The sequence below is a fragment of the Phyllostomus hastatus genome, unplaced genomic scaffold (assembly GCF_019186645.2).
Source record: "Phyllostomus hastatus isolate PE091 unplaced genomic scaffold, TTU_PhHast_1.1 phas_contig_38, whole genome shotgun sequence".
In the NCBI taxonomy this organism is placed as follows: Eukaryota; Metazoa; Chordata; class Mammalia; order Chiroptera; family Phyllostomidae; genus Phyllostomus; species Phyllostomus hastatus.
Window position 1 is genome coordinate 33,098,361 of NW_025333869.1, and position 24,629 is coordinate 33,122,989.

The 24,629-nt window shown below is 40.5% G+C and overlaps 1 protein-coding gene across 2 annotated transcripts in view; it reads right to left on the minus strand.

Annotated features, from left to right (window-relative positions):
- The window catches only part of ARID5B (AT-rich interaction domain 5B), a 178,592-nt gene that overhangs the window by 26,000 nt on the left and 127,963 nt on the right, over positions 1–24,629 (minus strand). Inside the window, exons 1-4 of one of the 2 annotated variants that reach the window (XM_045841940.1) lie at positions 18,297–18,626; positions 16,708–16,820; positions 10,430–10,634; positions 8,440–8,492 (exon numbers count right to left, since the gene is read on the minus strand). In XM_045841940.1, coding sequence (XP_045697896.1) covers positions 8,440–8,492; positions 10,430–10,634; positions 16,708–16,820; positions 18,297–18,300 — 375 coding nt within the window. In that variant the 5' untranslated portion in view covers positions 18,301–18,626. Of the gene's footprint in view, positions 1–8,439; positions 8,493–10,429; positions 10,635–16,707; positions 16,821–18,296; positions 18,627–24,629 lie in introns of those variants that run through there. The other variant, XM_045841939.1, reaches the window with a different exon arrangement.

Below are 24,629 nucleotides of genomic sequence, written 5' to 3' on the forward strand. Positions count from 1 at the left end.
GAAAAATCTCAACTTGCAACCAGGGCTTCTGCAATTATAAGGAAGAAGTGAAGGGGGGTTAAATATTATAAGGTAAAGGGTGCCTTTTCCATTTCCAGTAAAAAGAACCCCTTCATTTCCATAAACCCTTCTCAACAGGCCCAAGTAGGACCTCGAGACAAGGTGAGTTCTGCCCTATTCCAAGTCCCATGAATCATTCCTGAACCTATTTATTTCATTTATCTTCATTAGACAGAGCTGCCTACTAGTAGGTATAACTGAAAACAAAATCCTCCTTTAATTGTAGCTTGGTTTTGATTATAATAAGTGGTTTCAAGCCCCTTTTAAAACACTCAAAATACTTATTTTGGTAATTATTTTATATTTAATTATAATCTCCCTCCAACCTTTTAAATAATACAATTCCTGGCTGATCTATTGTGAGACCTACATATCAAGGAAGAAGAAACAGGATCCCCTCCTTCCAAATGTTCATGTAGTTTCTCAGAGCCCACACTAACCTCCCTCAGAAGAGCCCAGCAGGGCCAGAAAACAGCCTATGTATGTTCCTACTTGACCAGAAACCATCACTCTTGACATTCTTGTATCTGGTGTTCACTGTATTGCATAGTTTATAAAGAGTTTACCGACCCATAATATCACTTAATCCTCCCATAGCCTGTGAGGCAGATTATAGCAATCTCATTCACAGAAAGATGGGAGACTCAGAGGTTGCATGATTTGCCCAAGGGCATTCAATAGCAGAATGGCAATACTAAGGTTCATACTGTCTTATGGTCCCAAGAGGAGACTTTTTTCCACTACAACAAAGCAGCCTCCATATCAGAATGACCTTGTGAATAACCCACGTGTGTAGCAGGTGATAATACTGAACTCCAGAGCCTTTTGTTTCAAATGAGGCAGATGGCTGTGCAAAGTACAGCTGCTACTGCAAGTTCTCAACTTTGAGCTTTGAGTCTCTTACTAGTGGGTAAATAGTGTAGCTACAAGATCAGCATGAATCTAAGGGGGTTGTGCTAGGTTAACAGTGCTCTGAGATTTTACTCTTAAAGAATCAGGTAAAACTATGGTTCCTTCTGGCCCTGGCTGGTGTAGCTCAGTGGATTGAGCATGGGCTGAGAACCAAAGTGTCACTGGTTCGATTCCCAGTCAAGGCACATGCCTGGGTTGCAGGCCAAGTCCCCACTTGGGGACACACAAGAGACAAACACACATTGATGTTTCTCTCCTTCCCTTCCTTCCCCTCTAAATATAAATAAAAGTAAAATCTTAAAAAAAAAAAAACAACAAAAAGCTATGGTTCCTTCTATCCTGACTACTCATGCCTCTAGTTAGAACAGAGGTTTCATTATTATGTTCAGCAGAGCGTCACAAATAAGTTCCAGTTTTACCTGAGTCCATCCATTCACTCATCCATTCATTCACCATTCATCGAACATCTCCCATCTGTTGGGTACTGTGCTAGCGGCTGAGATGCAACAATGACAAACAGACCCAACACCCAACCTTGTGGTGGATACCAATAATAAACAACTGACCAAATGTATACACAAAATAATACAAATTGTGGAAAATGTGATGAAGAAGAGACCAATGCATAGAAACTGATCATGTCCACCCCCCACATCCTATTGTCCAGACTCAAGAATGCCCTGTTAAACATTTGCCTATCACAGAGATGACAAAGCTTCTTTAAGAATAAACAGTGACTTATCAAAAGGAAAAAAAAATCTTCTTTACACTAGTACTGAAACTGTAGTAGCAGGAAGCCAGCCTCAAAGCACCACTTGGTGGATGGAGTAAGCCATGTGCAGCAGGCTAGGGGTCTGTCTTAGCCCCCTGCTAGCAGGCTCTCATTTTTAAACACAGTTTTTACTAGTGAGGACTCATCTGGAGTGAAGACAAGGGCTGGGCCTTCAAGGAAGTGGTCTCTCTGTTTACTGAGCTTCCACTGGCCAGCCTGGATGAATCAAGCCATTCTCAGATATTTTCTTTCCACAGGAAAGTCATAAAATGTGCTCCTTCCAACTGCTAACTGCTTTCATGGACACAGTTCTTCTAGGTACACCTCTCTATTTTTGGGTGCCCAGGGGTGCTTTTAATTCAAATGCTGGCCATGGGCTCTAAAGCAAGAAATGTCTAAATCCTCCCACTGTCCAAGGTTATAGTGGGTGGGTCTCGTGGCCCTATTAGGAGAGAGGAAAAGACATGAGAAGTCCTCCTGGTCCAGCTACTGGGCACCATACTCCCACCTGTATAAATCCTCCTTCTGTTCTAATGTGCCTTCACCTTGCCTCATTATGCATTTGCTTAGGGTTTTTATCCTGTTGTCCAATGTCTTCTCTCGATGTGTGTCAGCTTTAAACCCCATCTAGGGCAGAACCAACATCTGCTGCCTGCTACCTAGACCCCAGCCCCATTCAGCTGGAAAGTTTGATCTAGCCAAAGAGTTAGTTTGATCAATTCTCTCATAAGCTTCAGGCCCCCCCGGACATGTTCACATTTCAAGTTGACCTTCTCTTTATTTTATGTTTTTAAGGATACAAAGAACTTCTAGCTCTTCATTTCCTAAAGAAGATGGCCAAATTCATCAGGCAGTTATTTCTCTTGATTGAGCTTCCCCTATTCTCCTTCAAGGTCCTCACTTAGAGGACAGGGATTTGTGATAGCAATCCATCTTCTTCAGTTTCCCGTTTCAGGGCCCTGTGTCAGGTACAGGGGCATGGTTGAGGGTGGGGAGGTACCATGGAAAGAAAGAGATGTTGCAGCTTTCAAGGGTTCATAATTGAGCAGAAAGCACAACCCCATACTGTTAACCATAAAGCAAGATGAAAAACTGAGCAGACCACACCCAGGTAGAATAAACCCGTCTAGGTATGTGTGGGACTTAATCACACTTTGAAGACACTTCAGAGTTACTTCTCTCCCTAGTGTGGTAAGACCCAAGAAACTGTGAAAAGTACTCTACACCTTTTATGTTCTTGAAGTTTCACTGCTTAAAAATAAATACAGTGGTTTTCAAACTGCTTTTTGGAACCCAGGTGGTGGGGTAAGGGTGGCCCAAAACTAACCCTCCTCAAGGCCCACCCCTGCCAAGAATACAGGTCCAGTGAGTAGGAAAGGAACTGTCCCTTCCACAGTTTCCTTGGTGAAAATATCCTGCCATGATTTTGCTACCTTTGAGGTTGCAGGGATGAACTAATCTTGGAATTTTTCTGGCCTGGTGAGGAAATGGCAATTAGAAATCTTTAGGACTTTAGAGTTTCCATGGCTTAAGAACGTGTAGGAAATTGGGAGTCAAAAGGAGAGTTTTCCGGCAAGCAGTGTCGCCTGGGCTGCTCTGAGAAACAGCTTCTTTCTCAGGACACCTTGAGGGCGCACTGAATTCAAGGAAGATGACTTTTTTTTCCTGGTAGTACTCCAGGAACTGGAGCCTTTCAAAACTACATGACATCATCTTTGGCTTCAAAAATTTTGAATTAAGCAAGAGGCTTTGTCTGTCCAGAGAACTAGGGTTAGTAGATTCATAGGATGTCTTGAATGATGTCAAAGCCAGAATCTGGTGTCCAAGTCTAATTCTTTTAGGCAGAAGACAAGTGACTGACTTCCTCTCCCAGATGAAAAATAACGGTCTTGTCTCCCCTGTGGGGAGAGTCAGGGCTGCTAACTGACATTTTTTTAAGGAACCATTTGCATGGTCTTCTGCCTGCAGCATAAGATTTACTTAAGGCCTATTTCCCTGCTCTACTACCTTCTTTCCAAATATTCCCTCTGGCATGTCATCAAATAAATGGTTAGCCAAGTAGAAATCACTTTAGCAAACCACCTTCAATACACTGCATCCCAAGCTACTCTGCGAGGGACTACGTGCAGGCCTCTTAGCTCATCAGCAACTTTACCCAGTTCTGCCTCTTCAGCTGTAGGTGACCATACTATAAAATGTTATAAGCTGGATATGACTGTGAAGAAGGGGTCCTCATTGCCAACCAATCAAAATGCCAGGATACTGTTTTTTTTTTTTTTTTAAATCAGATTCATTCAATACATTTAGGATCTCTACACCTAAGGATGCGGAGACACAATGTACATTTCCAGCAAAGGCAGAGGAGCCCAAGAGAACTGAATATAGACATTAGTTGAATGTTATGAAGGCATAAAATAAAAATTTTGCTCCTCTTTCTTTTTTAAATTCAATTTGAGGGTTGTGAAGAACTGAAATGAAATAATCCATAATCCACAATTCAAACCAGAAGGTTTGAAATAGTTTATAACCACAAACAAAAACAAACCAATTATGATGGCCTCTTTTTATAACCAGAAGAAATTCCAGAGGGATGTCTCTATCCAATCACCAGTTAACAGCAGAAGACATACATTTACAAATGTTAAACTTGAAATTTTTTACTATTACTGAATGTTTACATCATGCAGACTTTCCGACCCATCTCCTAAATTCACACATTTTCCTCAAGAATCAGATGAAGTCTCAGCTGGTAATTGTTTATCTGCTAAGGATCATGTCAGGTACAAAGAAGTGACTGAAAGGTGCTACTAACAAAGGTAGATTATTAAATCCTTTTTCCCCGAGTCACCAAAACATGTAGAAAGCCTTCTGGCTACATAATAGACTGCTGAGAATGGAAAGCACAAACAATGACCATTCACAAAACTCTTTCACTTTCCAGTGGCCATGAAGGTTAGTACAACTGTGCACAAAACTTGCAGCATATCAGAATCTGAAGAACGCCATGATGACCCGCGCAACTCCTGACACCTTCTTGCGCCTCGGTTTCCTCACTGGTAAAACAAAGGTAGGGGTTGGAACATAACCAGGGTATTTTTCTACACAAAGGCCAATTTGTGAAAAATAAAAATGTTAGGGTGCTACACTTTCCCTTATTCAAAATAAAAATAGCTTATTGAGTCTCAATTCACATGACCGCTTTATCAAAGGGAAAACACTCACTGGAAACTTCATGCTGCTTCTGAGCCAACAAAATATGAGTACATTGGCACGTTTACTTAGTAGTTGCATGAAGATAACTTTCTCATCCTTGACACTTGACTTTAATAGGGTCCAGGTTTTGAAGCTCTGACCCATGAGGGCCAGGAGGTGAAGTGTTAATAATTGTTGTTACAATTAACTTTGAATTCACACCACCTGGCCTGCTTAAGAAACGGGATTCTCAGGTTGTCAGGCCCAGGCCCCACCACTAAGTTAACATTTCAGTGTGGGGGCTGGACAACTGCTTATACACGCAAGTTCCCCATTGAAAACTTGAACCCCAGCTGTTGAGTAGCCTTTGGAGCCACTGATCTAGAAGATTCTGAGATCTTTTTTGAGTTCTAAATGACAAGTCTACACTTGCTCTGGTATCAGATAATCTCACAGATAAGTGTCCTCTGGTAACACTGTGATGACAACTTAAGTCCCCAGGCTTTGGATATTATTCATACATCTTGTGGACTAACTTCAAAACTGAATTCTCACTGACTGTCTCAAAATTTTACTAGCCAAAATATACCAAAAGAAAGTTTTGTTTTGTTCTTAGGAGATTCAAAGGCTTAAATGTAGAATGAGAGTAGCAAATGTAAGTGTCTACAGGGCCAACAGGTAATATAAGGCACTTCTAAAAAGAGAAAGAAAAGAAGGGAGGGAGGGAGGAAAAAAATCCCACCAATTAGCTTCATCTAGTTTATGGCCCCAGATGTAGATTTTATAGAAAGATGTCTATAGAGATTCACCACCTGAAATGAGATGAAAACATTTGGAGTGCTATGAAAAATGGTAGTGAGCCAATGAACAAGGAGGGAGCTGAAGTATGAATGAAAACAGAAGATAAAGGGCAGTCCCAGAAGTCACCAGTCCTCTTGTGGCTTGGCTAAAGTGACATGGAGCATACAACCAGATAAAAGACAAATGCCAATCTGGTCTTCCATATTCCTCCAGCCCAGCCTCTCTCTACCTGACTCTATCTACACATGTGGTGAAAGCAGAGTAAGTGGCAAAGCACACCACCCAGCTTGTTACCAGTCTCCCCTGCGTCTCCCTGCGGCCTGCTGAGTAACTCCAGGGCCTAGCATCCAAGATCTCCTCCTTGGCTCCATCCCTTTCTCATGGTCATTTGTCACTGACACCTAGTCACTCAATGTTAAGTTCCTCAAACTCTCTATGCCCAGCTTGTCTACCTCCATGTTTTCTTTCCCCATTTGATTTTTCTCTTCCAGAAAGGCCATGACCTTTCATTTCTAAATACCATCCATTCTCCAAAATTCTGCTCAGCTGGCATCAGAGCCATAAGTCCTCCTTCCCTCATCTCTAAATGAGGAAGCACTTTACCTGAACAGGGCACTGATCTTTCTCCACCTTGTCTTATAATGCCTGTATCTCCACCACAGTAAGCAACTGGATCCATTGGCCTAGATATTTTTGTATCTCCCGGAGTGCTCAACACGATGCTTTGTACACATAAGACACTCACTAAATCCAGGGTGGGGCAAAAGTAGTTATGCAGTCGTGAATTCACAAAACACAGGGTTCATTTTTGTATCATTATTTATTAATTATTGTATTATTTTCCATATGAACAACTGTAAACCTCCTTTTGCCACACTCTGTATATGTTTAGGTGATTTTCTAATTGTGTGATCATTCATGCATTCACCCACTCATTCATGCATTCTACAAAAGAATAAATACAATTTGTTCAAAGAGTACTACAAATGCCCTGAAACTTATCAGAAGTTTCCTTTGTATATTCTATACCAAGTTGCTGTTGCATGAGAAAAAAGTGCTTGTGAAAATACAGAAGATACAAAAGCAGGAAAAACTCATTCTGTGAAATTTGCTGGCATTCTCCCTATCAGCGAATAACAACAAGTTCCTGGGTTTAAAATGACATTTCATAATATTGCGCAACATCATGTAATGTATCTGTAGTACGAGCTGTAATATCACAGCTTGTAAATATATGTATTCCAATTCTTAACACTACAAGTTAGAGTTAAAAGTCTAGGCTCTGGGGTTGGCTTCTAAATTTATGAGACTAACCCCGAATAAGTTATCTTTTCACACAGATGAAGGCTAAAATTAGCTCAAGATTTTGCAAAACCACAGGCCACAGTGGCAAAGGGTCAGTCTCTTTGTCCAATCAACAGATCCACCCAAGTGAAAAATCACATCGTTTATTTTTATGTATGGTACTTGATAAGACAAATATTTTAAGTAAATTCATGTCTATGAAATGTTCGTTCTACATGTAGTTCATATCAGTATTATCTTTCCTCATAAACATATATAGAGAGCCCATATGTTAAGTAAACATATTACATGCATATATAGTCAACATTACAGAGTTTTTAGTCAGAAATCAGAGCAGGTTTCTCTACAGTAGATACCAGATTATGTGAATCATATAATGCTTGTCATTTTTTTCTGTCCCAACCCCTGACATCAAGCCATTATATTTATTTGTGGAACAATATGCTATATCTGGCCAGAAATACTAGTTAATATGTTTGAGCTAAAATGAATTTCATTTTCTTGACTTTTTGTCTCTTACTGTCATTTTACTATGCTACAGAGATATCCCAGGTTACTTCGTAAGGAAAGAAAATACAATTTCTTATTCAATTGCAGAAGAAACTGCACAACTTAATCTGATCATTGTGTGAAGGAGAAAATATTTCCAATGACGACATCTTGCTATGTCAATTGATTTCATTACAGATGTCATCTCTGTGTGCTATATTAATGCAGTGCTTTCTTCTTCTTTCAAGATTGTAATCTTAGTTTGTTGCTCTAACATTTTCTTGGTTCAAAATACATGCTGTAAAAATCTGTGGCCATCAAATTTTCCTGTGGGCTAAAAATAACCTGTTCCTGTCAGTTAGAATTAGCTGATAAAGAGTGTCAGAGCCTGTTCTGAATAAGTCTGATAACTTCCTGTTTATGTGGCACTGACCCTTGTCTAATAAAGCTTCTTTGCCCTAGAATGAGAGGAGATTCTGCTGCATTTTATTCCTTAATGGCCAATACTGATTACTTTTGAAAGCCTTTAATACATTTCCCATATTAGACATGAACAGATGTCAGGTATGTTGCCAAGGGAAATTTCTTTTATGCAATCTTGGCTTGTTGGACAATAATAGCCCTTTCTCAACATGGAAAAAAATTACAGACCCAACTAATTTCCCTGACAGGGGAGAGTTACATATGTTTTCCACTTGTAGTTTTTACGACAAGTTTACAATTTTGCCAAACCTGGAACTAATTGGGACTGTTTCCAAAAGCGGCCCAATAAACCCCCCAAAAGTGCAGAGCCATTCGAAAAGGCAGTCAGTGATGGTTTGCTTTCGCATTTTCTCTATTTTGGTCAAGGGTGGGGGCGGGGTGTTTAGATTGCAAAATTATTTCATTTAAGTTGCTTAAACACTTACTGTTTCATATCCTCCCAGTTTTTGAGCAGCTTGAAACATAGTCCAAAGGTTAACTGTTAGAGGGACAATAAGTATTTAGATAAGCATTGCATTAACATACTTCCAAGAAATGTCAATTAAAACATTTTTGTTCTGTTTTGTTTTTCAATGAGAAAGAGAAAAAAAAAAAAGAAACACTAACGTACCCCAGAGATCTAAGTTCTTAGGAAACAATTTGCCAAAGGGCACTCAATAACAGGATATATTATTACCACTTAAAATATTTCTAAAGAACAGTCCCAACTACGGAAATGGTTCTCCTTTTAGGATAAAGGACAACACAGTTTTCGTCCTGTTGCCATCAGCAGACGGAGAGAAGCTAAGTTACTGTGTCCTTGGGGAAACTGTGGGATTTTCCAAATTGGGGCCGGTCTTGTTCAACCCTTAGAAAGAAGCCATTGATTAAATGGTAATATATGCTTCCTTCAGATAAGAACTCTCCTTAATCAATAAATAACAGCCACATTAACCTATGATTATCTTTTTAATAGAATGTCTGATGGCAGCACTATATTAAAAGCTCGTACTGTATTTCAGGAACATGTGGTACCTTGCAGTGAGGAGGAAAAATATTTCACCCTCGAGGCATCAGTGATACAACAGATCAAAGAGAATGAAGCTACTCAATCACGGAGGAAATGAGTCCATTTAGTCCCCTAACTTGCACGTGTGGTGTTACAAAGATACACCATTTAAACCGAGTTCTCTTTACAGGGTTTGCATATGTTTATGCTGTTAAGCAGCCAGGCAAACTGCTGGCAACCCTGTTCATTTATACCCAATACTGTGGAATGGGACCACTATGGATCTGATTCTTTTATACAAGAGGGGAAGATTGAACTTCAAGTAATTCCTGGGTAAGAAGAATAAAAACTAAAGTAAAAAGGATTTTTTAAAGGCTCAGTGACACACCACGTTTGAAAAGCCTCATTGAACCTTGCACTATTTCAAAGCTATGAAGAGCCCTGCCTCGGCCTTGATTTAATCTGACCCAATGCATAATGCAAGAAAGCTGTTCATAGTACATTAATTTTACTTCTATTTCCAGCAACCAGTTTTCAGACAAACATTGTAATCATTCGTAGTTATATAAGTTTATAATGGCTGCGAGTGTTCTCTTGCAATCAGTGCCAATTGCTATTAGGTATGTAAATTGTTATGTAAAACATGCAGGTTTGACATTCTTCATCAAAATGACACATGGTTTTAATCTAGGAAGATATGTTTGGAGAAAATACTATTTCAAGCCAGGGGCTCATGCTTTGTGTGCCACAAAATCCAGACAGGGGCAAAATAGATATTCATTTGTGAAATCAAAGACAGGGTCTGGGTTGCTTCTTTTTTTTATTTGGAATTCTGGTCAGCTGTGAGTTCCCTGATTGACATAAAAATATACCGAGAATGGTTAAATGTACATGTCAATGTAATTCAAAATTGGGTCTTTGGTTCAAATTTGTGTATTTCTTGTTTCCTCTAAAGTCTTCAGGTTTTGTTATCTCCTAACAAATTTGAAGCTTAGGAAACATATTTTCTCTTTATTGTTGTTTTGTCCACCTTTAAATGTCCTCCTTTTAAAAGCTGTCTTTTCACAGGCAACATCTGTGCCTGATAAAGCTACGTCATATTATTATCTCAGAAGAAAGGCGTTGCAAACACTCAAGATTGACAAAACAGAAAATGAGAAACTTTCAACATGTCTATTTCCAGTCATAATCAGTGGATTCAAGCCTATAAATATCTCACTGCAACTGCCCCAGAAGGGAACAATGTAGCGGAAAGAGGAAGGGAAAAAAATTCCTGGCTGGATGATTTGTAGATTTAGTATAAACAGAAAGCATCATCATCCCCAGATTAGGATTTCAACATAATCCTGCCTCCAAAATATGTTTTTTTCCAATTCAAAGAAGCTGAGCAACTTTAATATGTCAAAAATGAAAACAAGTATACTTACTCTGTTTAAAACCTAAATAGGGTATTCGTTCTATTGGCGTCTTCCTTTCTTTCATGTATTTATAGAGCGCCACCAGGAAGGCCTGCTCATCTGCCCGGCACTCCTCACCAATGGCCACCTTTGGTTTTTCTTCATTTGAGACTTTTTTACAGTTATTCTGGTTATTCTTCGGTTTGGTCAAGGCAGACCTGGCCTCACATTTCACCTGGAAAAGGGGGTGAAAGTGCCACATTAAATCAAGCCCAGCTCCAGACCATTCACAAAGACATAGCTAGTGACACATTTCGCTGAGTGGGAGGGGAGAACCAATAAATTACCCTTGCTCTGCAATAGCTTTTTAGAGGCATCACTGAATATGAATTGTCTTAGACCAGGGGATGGTAAATTTCTGTCAAGGGCCAGATAGTAAATACTGTAGGCTTTTGGACCTCTATAGTCTCTGTTGCAACTACTCAAACTGAGTGTGAAAGCAGTCAGAGACAATTTGTAAACAAATGGGTATGGCTGTGTCCCAATCAGACTTTATTTATAGAAACAGGTGGCCAGTGGGCCACCATTTGCCAAACCAGAAACAGTGTTTGCATCTGGTGGGGCCATTCTTCTGCCTCTTTACATACTTTTCCTAAGGGGCAGATCTATTAATTGAACAATCCCTACCTTAAGAAATAGTCCTATATCTCACACTTTGTATCAAAATGAAAGACAAGTTGACCCCTTCAGAGGAAATTTATTTTGTTGCTACTCCTTCCAGCAACCTGAAACCACACGTGGCTGCCAGCACGTGTTGGCATCAGGAACATCAGCTAGGTCTCTGCTGGCTCACCTGAGGGTGGAGCCAGATCTACTCTTGCTAGGAAACAAAAGATCCCACTCTTTGCTGAGTGCTTCTTGCTTTTCCATCAGCCCTGAGACTGTAATAGGAAATGTGACTTTGCCACAAAGGAAAGAGTAGAGGTCAGCTAAAAACCCAAGAAGAGTAAGTGAAAAGCATAATTAAAAAATAAAGGGCGGTTAATGCTCCAGATGTTCTTCCTACCACACTCTAGGCGAATATGGAACTTGGCATACCGAACGGCTAACCTAATGTTCCCTCCTCACTGCCATGTTCTACAAGAGGCCTTTGATGGCTGTTAAATATAACGCTAAGTTGCTGAGCTATTTTAATTGTAAAAGGGGGAAGTACAAAGGGTCAAACTTTGAGTTCAAGTGTGCCCGTGGGGAATGTGTACATTCCAATATTCTTTACATCTCCATATCTAACATCGAAGAGAACAGGGCAAGTGCTGGGGAAGTGGTATGAATAAAAATGTCCCATATACTCAATAGCGTTTTCCATTTCAGATTTTTGACCTCTCATTTTCTTTCCTTTCAGCTTCTCCTTCCCAAGCACTAAGAACATAAAAGGCTATGCTTATTTATTAAAGGGAAGTGTATCCTTTTAAAAGGTTTTCTTTATTGCTTAGTCTCTCAAGTGAACATGCTAGTTTAATATCTTCAGATTGGACCTGCTAAAAATAAAACTTCCTGCACAAGTCATTCAAGTGGGCTTCTAGATAAGATTTTAATTTTTAAGGGACTGTGGAAGTGGTCTTAAAATATTTTTCCATGCAGAAGTTTACTTACAGTATTTTCAAACTTTGGTACATTGTAACATTATATATTAAGGTGAACATCCTGTGAAGCTTTATGTGGTCATCATTTTTCACTGCCAAATTTTAGATTGTTGAATCTAAAGTTCTGATGACATCTATAATTTCATAGCTTTTTGAAATCATAAAATTACTACAGTTTAAATCTGTATTGGTTCCAGCCTTTTATTTTTTTGAAGGCTTATGATGTAGCCAGGTTCTATTCTAATCACTTTTTAGGTATTATCTCCCTTCATGCCCACAACTCTAAGGAGGCAAGTTATTCTTCTCCTATTAGAGGAAACTGAGGTACAGAAAAGATGAGCAACGTGCACACAGATGACAAGGTCATGTTCAAATTATTAAGTGGCAAGTTTGGGATTTGAATCCAGGTAGTCTCAACTCTAGGCTTGTGGTTTTAAATACTATACTTTAGTGACACTGTTTTATATACATATATTAATTTATATATATATTAAGGTGTGCCCGTGGGGAATGTGTACATTCCAATATTCCTATATATATATATATGAGTAGTAGTCAAAACATACTTCCAATTAAAATGCCCATCATAATGACTAGGTTTTTATAAAACCTACAGCTTAGAAAGGTGATTTATCAAGTGAAGAGTAAAAGATAAAATTAGGTACTTTTCAAAGTAGAAAAGTGCTGTTTCTTCCACTGCCTTTAGAGCACAGGGAAGGAAACCAGTATCAACGGAGCACCTGTAATGAGCCAGAGACAGTGCTGTGGGCTTCATGTAAACTGCCTCCTGTACCTAGGAATCACAAAAGGCTGGCATTTAGCCCCACTGTACAGATGAAGAGACTGAAGCCTAGCCAGGTTATGCATTGGCTAGAGAAGGGCAGAACCCTGGTTTTAGAGGTCTCCCTCCGTCTAAACTCCAATCATGTACAAACAAGAGTAGATGTAAGGTCTGCATAAGAAACAGGCTGGGTCTTGAATCTGTAATGATAATGGGCCAATTATCTGTATTATTAGGTCAGAAATGCCATTGTTAAGGGAGTATGAGGTTTGTCCCTCAGCATTTAGATAGCTGCCTAACCTGTCTCAACTGTGCAGAAACACCCAGAAACAGAAGGAAAGCTTTGGGGGGGAGGGATGCCCAAATCAGGCTCGGCGTCATCCAGACTCCCTGCTTCACTGAAAAGGCTCCAGGTGAAGCCAGACTGCCACCTACTGAACTCCAACCTGAACCTCAGTGGGCTTCCCAGCAGCTTTCTCCCAGGGAAGCAGGAGCTTCCTAGGAAGTGAGTGGTGGCTGCCTTTCTCAGACTAGCTCCATATATTTCCTCAGTTAATATAAATGAGCCTTTTAGGATATTATTCTGTTTCTTGTAGAAACAGGCCAAGTTCCTTTCTACATTTGCTCACATGTTCCCAAACATTCTCAGCATTTTAATCTACTGAAATATTAAATGGGAGCCAGTCTTTGTGTTGACCTTGAGAACCCCCACCTTTTTGATGGTAACCATTAATTACTAGATCTTTTTAATATTTTTGCCAACTTGTATGTCTTATACTTGTTGAGTTCACTAAGAGGTTTGGGGTTTCCAAAGTGATTGAGGAAGTGCTAATTAAAGAATCCACATTTAATGTTTTCAATGAACCACTGCCTATTTGGTATTAACCACATCTTTTCACTGGATTGAGTTATAACTAATCCAGCTCTCAACCGAGGCAGTGAGATGTGCTGAACCAACAGGAAAGACGCTAGAGTAATTTCAGTTTAGTCACTAACTTGCTAGGAGACCCTCAATTTCTTCCTCAGGAAACCAGGAAGGATAAACCATGGGGGTAATTCTGGGAACCGAATGGGATGAAAAAATATTGAAAATAATGAGAGTATCCTATTTGTAAAATATTGAAAATACGTTGGTGATTTAAGTGAAAGAAGATACTGCATACCACGGCTTCCTTTTTGTGTTCCTTTCAGAATATAAACCACCTGTTACATACTTCCGGCTTTTGGAAAGTGCTTTCAGGATGTGAAAAGTCATTTGCCTTCTGTCAGGGGAGGCCTTTCATTATAGACCAAGGCTGAGATTTCTCTTGTACAGATCACCATATGAACGGGTTTGGGCCCCAGATCTGTTGATAGAAGATGATCCCAAGGGAAACAGCAGGATTTGGGTTGGATGCATTAATGACATCTTCAGAGAGCTGGTAGACTTTTTCCCAAGTGACTTTTGCTGTCTTTGGAAAGCCATGAAATTCTCAGTCTTGTAAACTTAGCTTTCATGATTGCACTGAGAGAGTGTAACCTTTTCATGGTGACAGGTAAATTACTTGACTTGCTTTTTTAGTCACACACAGAAGAAGTCCAGTGCGTTGTGGGTTACCATGTTAAGAGCTTCGCTGTGTGTTGCCGCAGAATGTGGGTACTTACCCATAGTTAGAAATGGTCTGTTTGACAGACTTTTGAGAAAAAAGTCACACAGCCCTTGGTCACAAAGCCCAACTAGCTGTCCACCTGAAACGTGGCTCCCAGCTTAGCAAATGATCAGAGTGTCACTGGTTTGTAATCTCTACCATCGCATTTCATGAGAAAAGACCACTTTATGACGCAAATGCCTCTTTAATGGTTGTCCTGACCCCAGATGTGGCTTGTTTATTCTGCAGGGATTTTACGTTGGTCTGTTGGTGCCAGCAGATGAGCCCACCATACTTCACACCCATCTGTCTCTCTCTTCCATAATGTGTGGTCTTGCCTGACCCACTGCAACAGCAGGACTATAATCCAAAACTCCAAGAAGAGTTGGATGTTTAGATTGGTCCCTGGGAGCTGGCTGCAGCAGAACATCCATACATTCACCGTTGAAACCAGCAATGGAAGGATCATCCTCCTCTAGGTAAAAATTCTGAATGGCTGCACCGGTGGGAAGTGGCACAGAAATGGTCACAGAAAACCCAGGCTCGAAGCCTGTCCCTCCTAAGAAGGATAAGTCAGAGAACATCAGACATAGAACAGGCTCCTGCTCTCTTTAGTTTTCTGGGTCTTAGTGTGAGTCCTGAGCTGCCTTCCACAGAGAGAGATATTGGAGGTATGTGTGTGCTTTCAGGTCTGCTGTATAAGTTTGATAAAACTCCCAGAGGCATATGTTGGTAGTGACTCCATGTGACATGGGAAGCAGCTTCATTCTGCTGGGCTCAGGTACAGGAAATGCTGGATAAACACATGATGTCATCTCAGAAGTATGGGGCAGGGAGCCAATGCAAGACATCGGCAATACATGCTTTGCTGAAGGTTACAGTCCTAAAATCTTCTGGCTCCATTCTTTAGTATCTTGCAAACCACATCACATGTATAATAAACTGCTCCTGCTGACATCCTTCCAGACCGTGGAAGCCGAAGATCTAGATAGGTAGTTCTAGGGCCGAGATGTCCAAATTACTGAAAAAAGGTCATACTTGGTATTCAAGTGGACTCAACTTGCAGATGGTTAAATGAACAGACCAAAAATAACTTTAGGGAAAGAGGTTTTTGTTTAGCCAGAAAATAGACATTTTTCCTGGTTGATGTCTTTTTAACCCTTGGCAATCTTGGAAGGATGAAGAAATGCTAACCAAAACATCCTCAGAAATTCCCGATGAAGATCAGATTTACAGAACGTGAATATTTAGGATTTGCTTCGTTACACTGGGAGGAGGAGTGGAGCACATGGCAGAAAAATAGATTTTCAACACAGAACTGAGTTGATGTTTTTCTCCATCAGAATCTTGCAAATTCCCCAATAATCAAGATGTTGCCACCTTCATAAGTTTAGTCCTTGGATCTGGAAATGTGGTATCAGCTGATATCTGGTCTTCAAATCAGGCCCCAAAGGGGCTATCACTGCCTTTGGCACAGAAGTAACACCTAAACACAGACACCCCATAAACGGAACCATGGAAATCCGATCCCAGCTCACAGAAAAAAAAAGATAAGTCTAAAAACAAGAAGTGACACTTCACACTTCATAGTGCTAAATACTTCAGGCACGCACTTTCAAGGTTCCAAAGAATGTGTAAACAAAATGGGCCTGGGTCCTCAAAAATTAGCCTAGAGTTTGGATCTTTACTCTGCCTTAAGAGAGATCTTTAAAAACATATAAATGTACACATAGGTATATGTATACATGTAAATATTTTGCTATGTGTCTTTAATTTTACATTAAGGTAAATTAGAGGTGATTTAAGAAATAACTTAAAAGATTAATTCTAGTCATTTCTAACTCCATTGTCTGTCAATCTCTGAAGCATATTTAGCTGAATGCATTCAGAAGGAGGATGGTTTAGCTGGTCTATTTTTGATACAGGCAGAGTAAACTATGTCATTGTGTCACCTACTATGAAATCTCAGCATCAATGATGTGGGCGCTTAATCATCTGTCTTTTACACAACAGGCCAGACTGGAAGGTGGGGAGTCTTTCTGTTGACTAATCAGAATGCATACCCCCTACCCACCCACCCTGCTCTGCCACCCAGGGCAGGGGAGGTGGTGGACACAGACACATCAGAAAGCTGTGAGTATCAAAGTCAGATTTGGAATTGCAAACTGCCACAGAGAAACAAGAATAGAGAGATAAAAAGATAAAGGAAAAATAAAAAGATACCTCAAAAGAACACCACGGCGTGAACTACTGTACCTTTGCAATGGCTTTGCCATCAGAATTGTTGTTGGAATCTTTAACAACACTGAATGAATCTCTTCTCTGTGGGCATGGTTTCTTTTTGCGCGGTCTGCCTTTAAGATTTGGCGCTGAAAACAAATGGAGAGAACAATTGATATACATTTTCACTGGCATGGATTTCTTTGTTACACACTAGGAATCTTACTACAGTGGTCCCTACTATGTGTGCCGAGAAATGTACACATCTGTGGTAGCCAGCCCTCATGCTGTTCTTCTCTCTCTGAAGGGTTGCATCTTGGAAGACCATATACTTCTGTACTTCTTGCCAAAAGCTCATCTGATATTAAATATGTCTAATTAATATAAATAAAATGAAGCCCTTAACTCTGAAGGATGATGAAAGGATAATGCATTGTTAGAAAAGAAACAGGTTGGGCTGAAGACAGCCCTGAGCCAGGCTCTGAGGTTATTCTGTTTTGTTTTGTATCTTGTTTTCAGAAACCTAAGTAATATGCCAGCCCATTATGGTATCATAGTAATGCAATGTTTGAAAACATCTCTCTTCCAAATTGGAGGCATGAGCATTTTCTCAAATTATACAAGTACGGAGAGAGAGAGAGAGAGAGAGAGAGAGAGAGAGAGAGAGAGAGAGAGAGAGAGAGAGAGCGCGCTATAGAGAGAGGCAGTCACAATAACAATCTGAAAAATACTATTACATGCATTTACTAATAATATTGCGACGAGCATGTTTCAAATCTGAACAAATCTGGCAGATATATTTAAATCAGCATGTTCTCTTTTCCTTTTTCAATATATTTTTTAATGACTATCTTGAGGGTTATTTAAAATAACTCCCAAAGATCACACTGGGGTCAGCCAGATTCTGTGGAGCTTATACTTTCTAAAAGCTACAGACAAGATGCAAATCAAAGTTATGTTTCAACCTTGATGTTAAGTTTGAATCCCTTTAAGAGCCATACAGAAAGCAGAAAAAAAAAAGCTGCTGTTTACTGAGTGCTACGGCTGGGCTGTCCGGCATCAGCTTTCACATTCAACTTCATCAGTCACACAAGTTGAACAAAAGTAAAACAAACCAACTAACCAACTAGTCCTTGAAGAATTCCAAACGAATGAATTATACCCCAAGCGATTCCTTTCAGACCTTTCCAGGTACCCACACTTTTCCTGATTATGGCAATGCCAAATCTGGACACCTAGAATCCTCCTAATTAATCTTACTCATGTAAGATTAATCCTCCTGTTGTTAATCTTACTCATGCCACGCAGTTAACCTGTGGTTTTTAGGGCATTTTATATTGTGCTCATTTTACAAACACAGTTAATCCCACTAATTTGATTTTCTACTGTGGATAACAGTTGGTTGTTCCTAGAGCTTAGTATATAGAGCTGCCTTTACAATCAGGCAAAAGTTTCAAAAGTGCCTTTGGGGCTCCAGCTCAGATATCCCCTCCCAAATCCCCTCTCCCTTCTCTCATTACCCCCAAATGTGTCTCTGAAAGTCCATCCCCCAAAAGCCAGCCTGGAATTATGGAAGGTAAACAAGCTCACAAACCCAAATCAAGCAAAGAGAAAGTAGCGATTACCCATTCCAGTCGACAAACATCTGCCTGACGCTGTCTGTGCTCCTGAAAGCTACAGCATGTGACTGACTGCTCCGCGGCCACGTCCCTGGAAGCCCGGACTGGACTTGGTGTGGATGTCAGCTTTCCTCCGAATGAGAGCTGTGAGCCTCCGCGCTCCGCTTACAACTCCCCTCCCCCCCGCAGCTTCATTACTCATGTAAACACACAGCGGTGACTAGCACCGAGTGTGTGGGATCAGCTCTGAGGACTTCGCTGGAGTTGCCAGACTGGCAAAGAGGGCTCTGCTCTCTCCACCTCCCTGCGCAGGGTTGGTGACTTCATCTGGCCTGTTCTGTGGATCCTGACCTCCTGCTCCCCTGTCAGTGCATGATGCCAGCTTCCATGACTGACACAATCCTCAGCCTGAAGCCAGGGTGGGGACTCTTTTGGTTGGAACACATGGGGTAGCACAGAAGTGTTTCCACAATTGACCCAAGTACTAAGACTTGAGTGATTGCTGGGGAAGAATGTACTTTCACGTCCCCTTATCAAAATAATAGCTGAGCAGAAAGCAGACAGACAAACTTGGGGTAGGTCTGAGGCATTTTACTGAGAGGAATAAAACAATACCACCTCTGTTCTAAGACTTGTTACTACAGTCTTTCCTTCCTAACATTTTGGCAAAAAGCATTTGAACCTAAAAGGCATTTATTTCCAGAAAAGCTTTCTAATCCCAAAGGCCTTTCAGATAGAGAGAATTGGCATTGAATGGGCTGTTTTAAGTAAAGACAATGGTTCCAGGAACTGACAATAAGTCATCTCCAAATCAGGCGTGTTTCCCCCATTCTTTGAGCTGTTTTCAGAACCCAGAGAAGCACATGTCCTTGCCCAGAAGATTCTGAGAATTACAAATTTAGAACACACTAGCATCTAATAGTCTGGTCACACAAACTTCAACTCTATGTGAGATCTGATCAAGAGAAAAGAGCCTCTTGTTCCTAGTAAGGCAAGCACACTGATATTTCAGGTATGTTAGCTGAATCCCACCAATCACTTAAGTCTCAACTCAATTTTCTCTGCCCTCTGAACTCTGTTTCTGACCTTCTCTTATGCAGGGCATCGCTGTTCTTTGTATTTGAGCTGTGTTTTATGGCTTATTATTATACTGTAGGAGAGTCCATGAGGACAGGACCATGCTGGGTTCATCTCTCATCTGCCCCAGCACATACCTAGGAGGCAGCATTGCATAATATGAATTTGTTGGGTGAACACGGGACTAATGGAATAAATATGCCCATATATCTTTCCTTTGTGTCTTCATGAACTGGGCCTGTCCACCTGTCACACTGGGCACCTGTAAAATTGCTTTCACCTTTACTACTTACTCTTGAGCTTTGAAAGCATAAACCAGTGACTTGAGTTTGCTGTGGGAATTAAGACAGGAAACTTGCAGCCTTTGGTTCCTGATTACTCTGTTAAGCCATTGTGCCTGGCACCTTGTCACTGCGGCCACAGTCTTGTCACACATGTAATGAGCAAATGTCCTGAGGAGCAGATGGTCAGAGTCCCGAGAGGGCGGGGCGGAGGTGGACCATGAAGGCCTGGGTGGGAGGTCCCGCAACACAATTTAAGACCTTTTGGTTCCACAGAACCCAGATGATTCTTTGAATTGGGAAGGTGGGTTTTTAGTTTTTTTAATTTTTTTTTTTTTATTTTTAGAGAAAGGGGAAGGGAGGGAGAAAGCAAGGGAGAGAATAATCAATGTGTGTTTGCCTCTTGAGTGCCCCTTCTTGGGACCTGGCCTGCAACCCAGGCATGTGCCCCAACTGGGAATCAAACCAGCAACCCTTTGGTTCTTTGTATCTACTGAGCCATACCAGCCAGAGTGGAAGCTAGCTTTTCTGGGAAGAGGAAAATTTCTTGTCCCCAGGCTATATATTTTTTTCCTACAGGGTCAAGAAAACAAGTAATTTGCTAGGTAGGTGAGTAAATTAAATGCTTTATGGCATGATGGTGGTCAGGGGTCAGGTGGAGGCTCTGGCCTTTCATTCTTTTACATAAGAAAATAGGTCCACCTGGCTCAGCGTTCCTGGACCTACCTGAGCCTGCCCTCCCCGCTTGACAGCTAAGGGCTGCGTACCTACCTACTGACAGAACCTTAGTCCTAGACTCCAGATTTAAACCAGCTTCAGCCCTTTAGATGAGACTGATCTCTACCAGCAAAGTCATTCTGGGAAGCCAGCAGTACACTTACCAAAGGTCAATTCTACTAAAAAAAAATGTGGAGCAATAAATGCACAGTTGCTTTCCCATGTATATATAATCTGCTAATCAGCCCTGGCCTGGCTTGCTCATAGAGTTCAATGATCTTTGCATGAATGTTTTTAATATCATACATGAAGAATAATAAGAACTGATACTACTGAGTACTTTCTCTGTGCCAGCCAGTGCTTTGTGTACAATAACTCATTTAAAACTCACAACATGCCAACAGGAAGCTGTGATTATTAGTCCCATTTTACAGACCAGGAAACTGAGATAGAGATGAAATTACTTGTCTTAGTTCATACAATGGGTTACAGGTAGCAGAAGGGTTCCAGCCCAGCAACTGGATTTTATCCAGAGCTTCTACATTAAGTAACTTCTCTCTAATAGACACACACACACACACACACACACACACACACACACACACTCTGTCCCATAATGAGGTATTTATATGATTATCTTGGGCTGGCAGTCACCAGGGAGCTTTCCCCAAATGGAAAACACTCCTGAATACCACCTAGCATAAGGGTGTAGCAGCCCATCTCAGGCAGCAAACAGCACCCTACAGACTTGACAGCAAGCAGGGTCCCCACTGATCCTGACTCAGCAACAGGTGACAGGCTTCCACCAAAGCCACAGAGTTCCAGTAAGACTTAGAGAGCCATGCACAGGACCCCTTTGCAGTGGGCCATGGACTCTTCCACACAATCAGTGAAAGACCCCTGTGATTTAAAAAAAAACTCCCCCTATGAAACCCATCTGTTCCTCTTACTCAGTGCCATGAAATTAGCAAGTGTTCACCTTTGAGCAGTCACTGCTATTTCCATAAGTGTTAATCCCAGGAGAACCAGAGACCACCAGTGCTCCAGGCTGCTTTGACATCTAACCCTTCTGTTTTGTTTTGTGATTTCCCCTTTTTAATTCCTTCGCATATTAAACAATTATAGTCTTTTTTAAAAGACAATATAACAGCACAAGTTTTTTTTCCCCTTAGAGTCTAGAACTCAAGAGTCACAGGCATTTATTTATTTATATATTTCCTTCACAATGGGTTCTGACAAGTTATGTGCCAGTGCAGGTGTGGGAAACTTTCATCTCAACCCCAACTCTTGCAATAATAATAATAAAACAAAGGAAATGTAACCAGTTACTGGCAAAGTAAATTGCTTTTGGCTTAAATGTTCCTGTTTTTTTCAACTGTGTTCTTCCTGTCATGACCGTCTCTATTTTTTTTTATAACATTTATACTCATGGAAATACCACGAAGATAAACTGCTATAAAAACTGGATTGACTCATCAGTTAACAACTCTCTCTTCTCTTTTTGCAGAGAGGATTTTGTTGCCAATGCAGCTACATATTCTATCGAGAAATTCTTTGTGAGCTCCCACTGAGAGAAAGGACTTGCTGGTTGGTGGGGATTGAAATTAGGAGAATGGAAAACCAGGCATCATTTTCCTAAGAGTTTGACCCCCAGGGTCAATGTCTAGAGGAAGTCCGCAGAGCGTTAACACATTTGATTTGCAAGTTGTGTGTGAGTGTGTGTGTGTGTATTTTAAACACTAAACACGAGCCAGAAAATGAAACTCCACTGACTGAAGTATTAGGGACTGATAAACATCATTCTATGTATAGTATGCATTACTGATCATACTTTGCATTTCTGTAATGCCTTTCCTCTGAGGATATCAATTCTCTGGAAAATTTTCTATATAGACAATAATCTTAAAATACTCTGGCAAGTTTCAGCAAGGAGCATTGCTCTTTCTGGAAAAGAAAAAAACCTACCCTAATTTAGTTATCATTTACTGTGTTCTATTTTCAATGTTTTCCCTTTGACTATTTAGAAACTTCCTCTTTCACTACAACAAAAATAGGATGAGTGTTTTTAAAGTTATTAACGTATGAATAAAAGATTAGAGACCAAGAATGGCAGAAGGCTTGATCAAAGCCACTCCTGAAATTTATGGGTGTAATAAAAGAAAGGCATTTCACAGATAATCTCCTGCAGAATTTCAGTTTTCAAATACTTGGAAAAAAAAGAAAAGAAAAGAAAAACAGAAGCTCTCAGCCCTCATTTTGGCTTTAACTTAAAGACAACATTTTTACTTGAAAAATTCATAAATGAGCTCCTGAAAATTTTATTTTCAATCCACAGTTGTATTCCACACACTTCCTTTTCCACAGCTAACAGAGTGGTACCAGAAAACTGTAGCTGCTGGTGCTCAACATCTGTTAATTGGTTGAGTCTTTCCATAAATTCACAGAGCATTAATTACATATAGATTTAAGAATACTCAAGTTTACTTTTATTCAGTTTTCCTACCAACAGCCTTTCATACCCAAGAGAAGTGTTTGAGAAGCCGCTGTATCATGTGAGATGTGAACACACAGGGCCATGATCGAGCACGGCTTCATCGTGTAGAACATTATGACTTAAGTAATGGATTTAGAAGTTTTTTCTTTTTTTAAAAAAGAAGGTATATCATTTTCAATAATTGTACTGTCAGTTCCATTTTAAGTGTAATTTTCCCCCTCAAATAAAAGCATTAAAAAGATGAGTTCAGAACTGTGAACCAAAACTAGGGCCAAACTCAAATACCCTTACTCTCAAATGCCTCCAAGACCACACAAGCCCTGAGTAATCATCCTTTCTCGCTACTCTGGATTCCACGGCCAAGTTTGCTTTAGCCCAAGCCATATCCTGACGCTGCTTGAACCACAGTTCCTACTAACTGCAGTCTAGTGTTTCCAGTGAACCCTGCCCTCACAGAATCCAGGTCCCCTTCTACCTTCTGTGGAAGGCCGAGCAGTTGTGTTGTTAGAAAGAGGTTGAAAAAAAAATGAAACAGGCTTTATATGTGGTCTAGTCACTTGGCTCTTTGTCAAAATCATTGAGATCCCCAAGAGTCACTAATGAGAGTGGAATGTATGACTGCATCTGTCATACCTGGATTGCTTGGGCAGCTTAAGTCCAAAACAGCCGTGGACTTCATTGACTGCTCAACAAACCATGTAAGCAAACACTCTTGTAATCCTTTCCAAAACATGCCCGGCCTTACTCACTCCTGTTTGGTGCTTGTGAATGCTGGAGCAATTGTTAATGTTCCTGATCAAAATTTTAGTAATTTTATAGGCATGTGATTTGCATAACTATTTCCTGGTCTGCCTTCTTTCTGCCCTGGAGGTCTTCATTTCTCAGAAACACTTAAAAATACAGACTTGACTTCTCCCCTTCCCCCACCCTATAAATGGAATGTGACTTGTTAGCTCATCTGCACTGCTAATTGGTTGGAAAGCATGTGACTCCATGCATTCTTGCCATTAAAACACACGCAAACTTTTTTTTTAGTCAGGTTTTACCAGCTGTGATGGGCGGATTTCTATCTTTATTTCATCTTTGTGTCTTAACAAGGCAGAGAAATTTAAGTCACCAAATGTTATTGTATATTATTCTGAAATATGTAGTGAATTCCAAAGGAATGCAGAAATATTCTAGAAATAGGCTTGACAAAGGCACTGGCAAAGAAGAGAGGGGATTATAAAATGTTTGTCACTACCACTTGCGGCGTAAGGGGGGAATCTGGGAGCTAAATCTATGTGCAGAGCAAGGAAGAGAGTCTGGGTTTTCAGAAGTTGACTCTAAAAGAATTCTGGAACTGGGGAAGAAGACTGGAATCCACACCAGACCATTCAGATTCTCACCTTCCTTTTTGTCTCTTCTGCTAACCACAAGATCCTCCAGGGGAGACATTCTCAGTGAAAGATCCCCTCTAGGGCCTGTAAGGGGATGGAGGTGGGGGCAGATTGCCCTCTGGCAGAGGCTTATTTGTCTTTGGGGTGATGAGGTCTATCTACCATGGCATTGGGAGCCTCTGGGAAGACTCTTTTGCCTTAGAATTCTAAATATTTTGTAAAGAGATATCAGGGCACATTGGACATCTGAGGATTTAACTTGGTCCTTAAGGTGCAGGTGGCTGTGCTGTCTAGGTGTGAATACTGCACACAAAGCATCCAATTTTCTTTCCCAGTTGCAAAGTCTTGTCATGAAATTGCAAACTCAAAAAAACAAAAAACAGAAAACAAA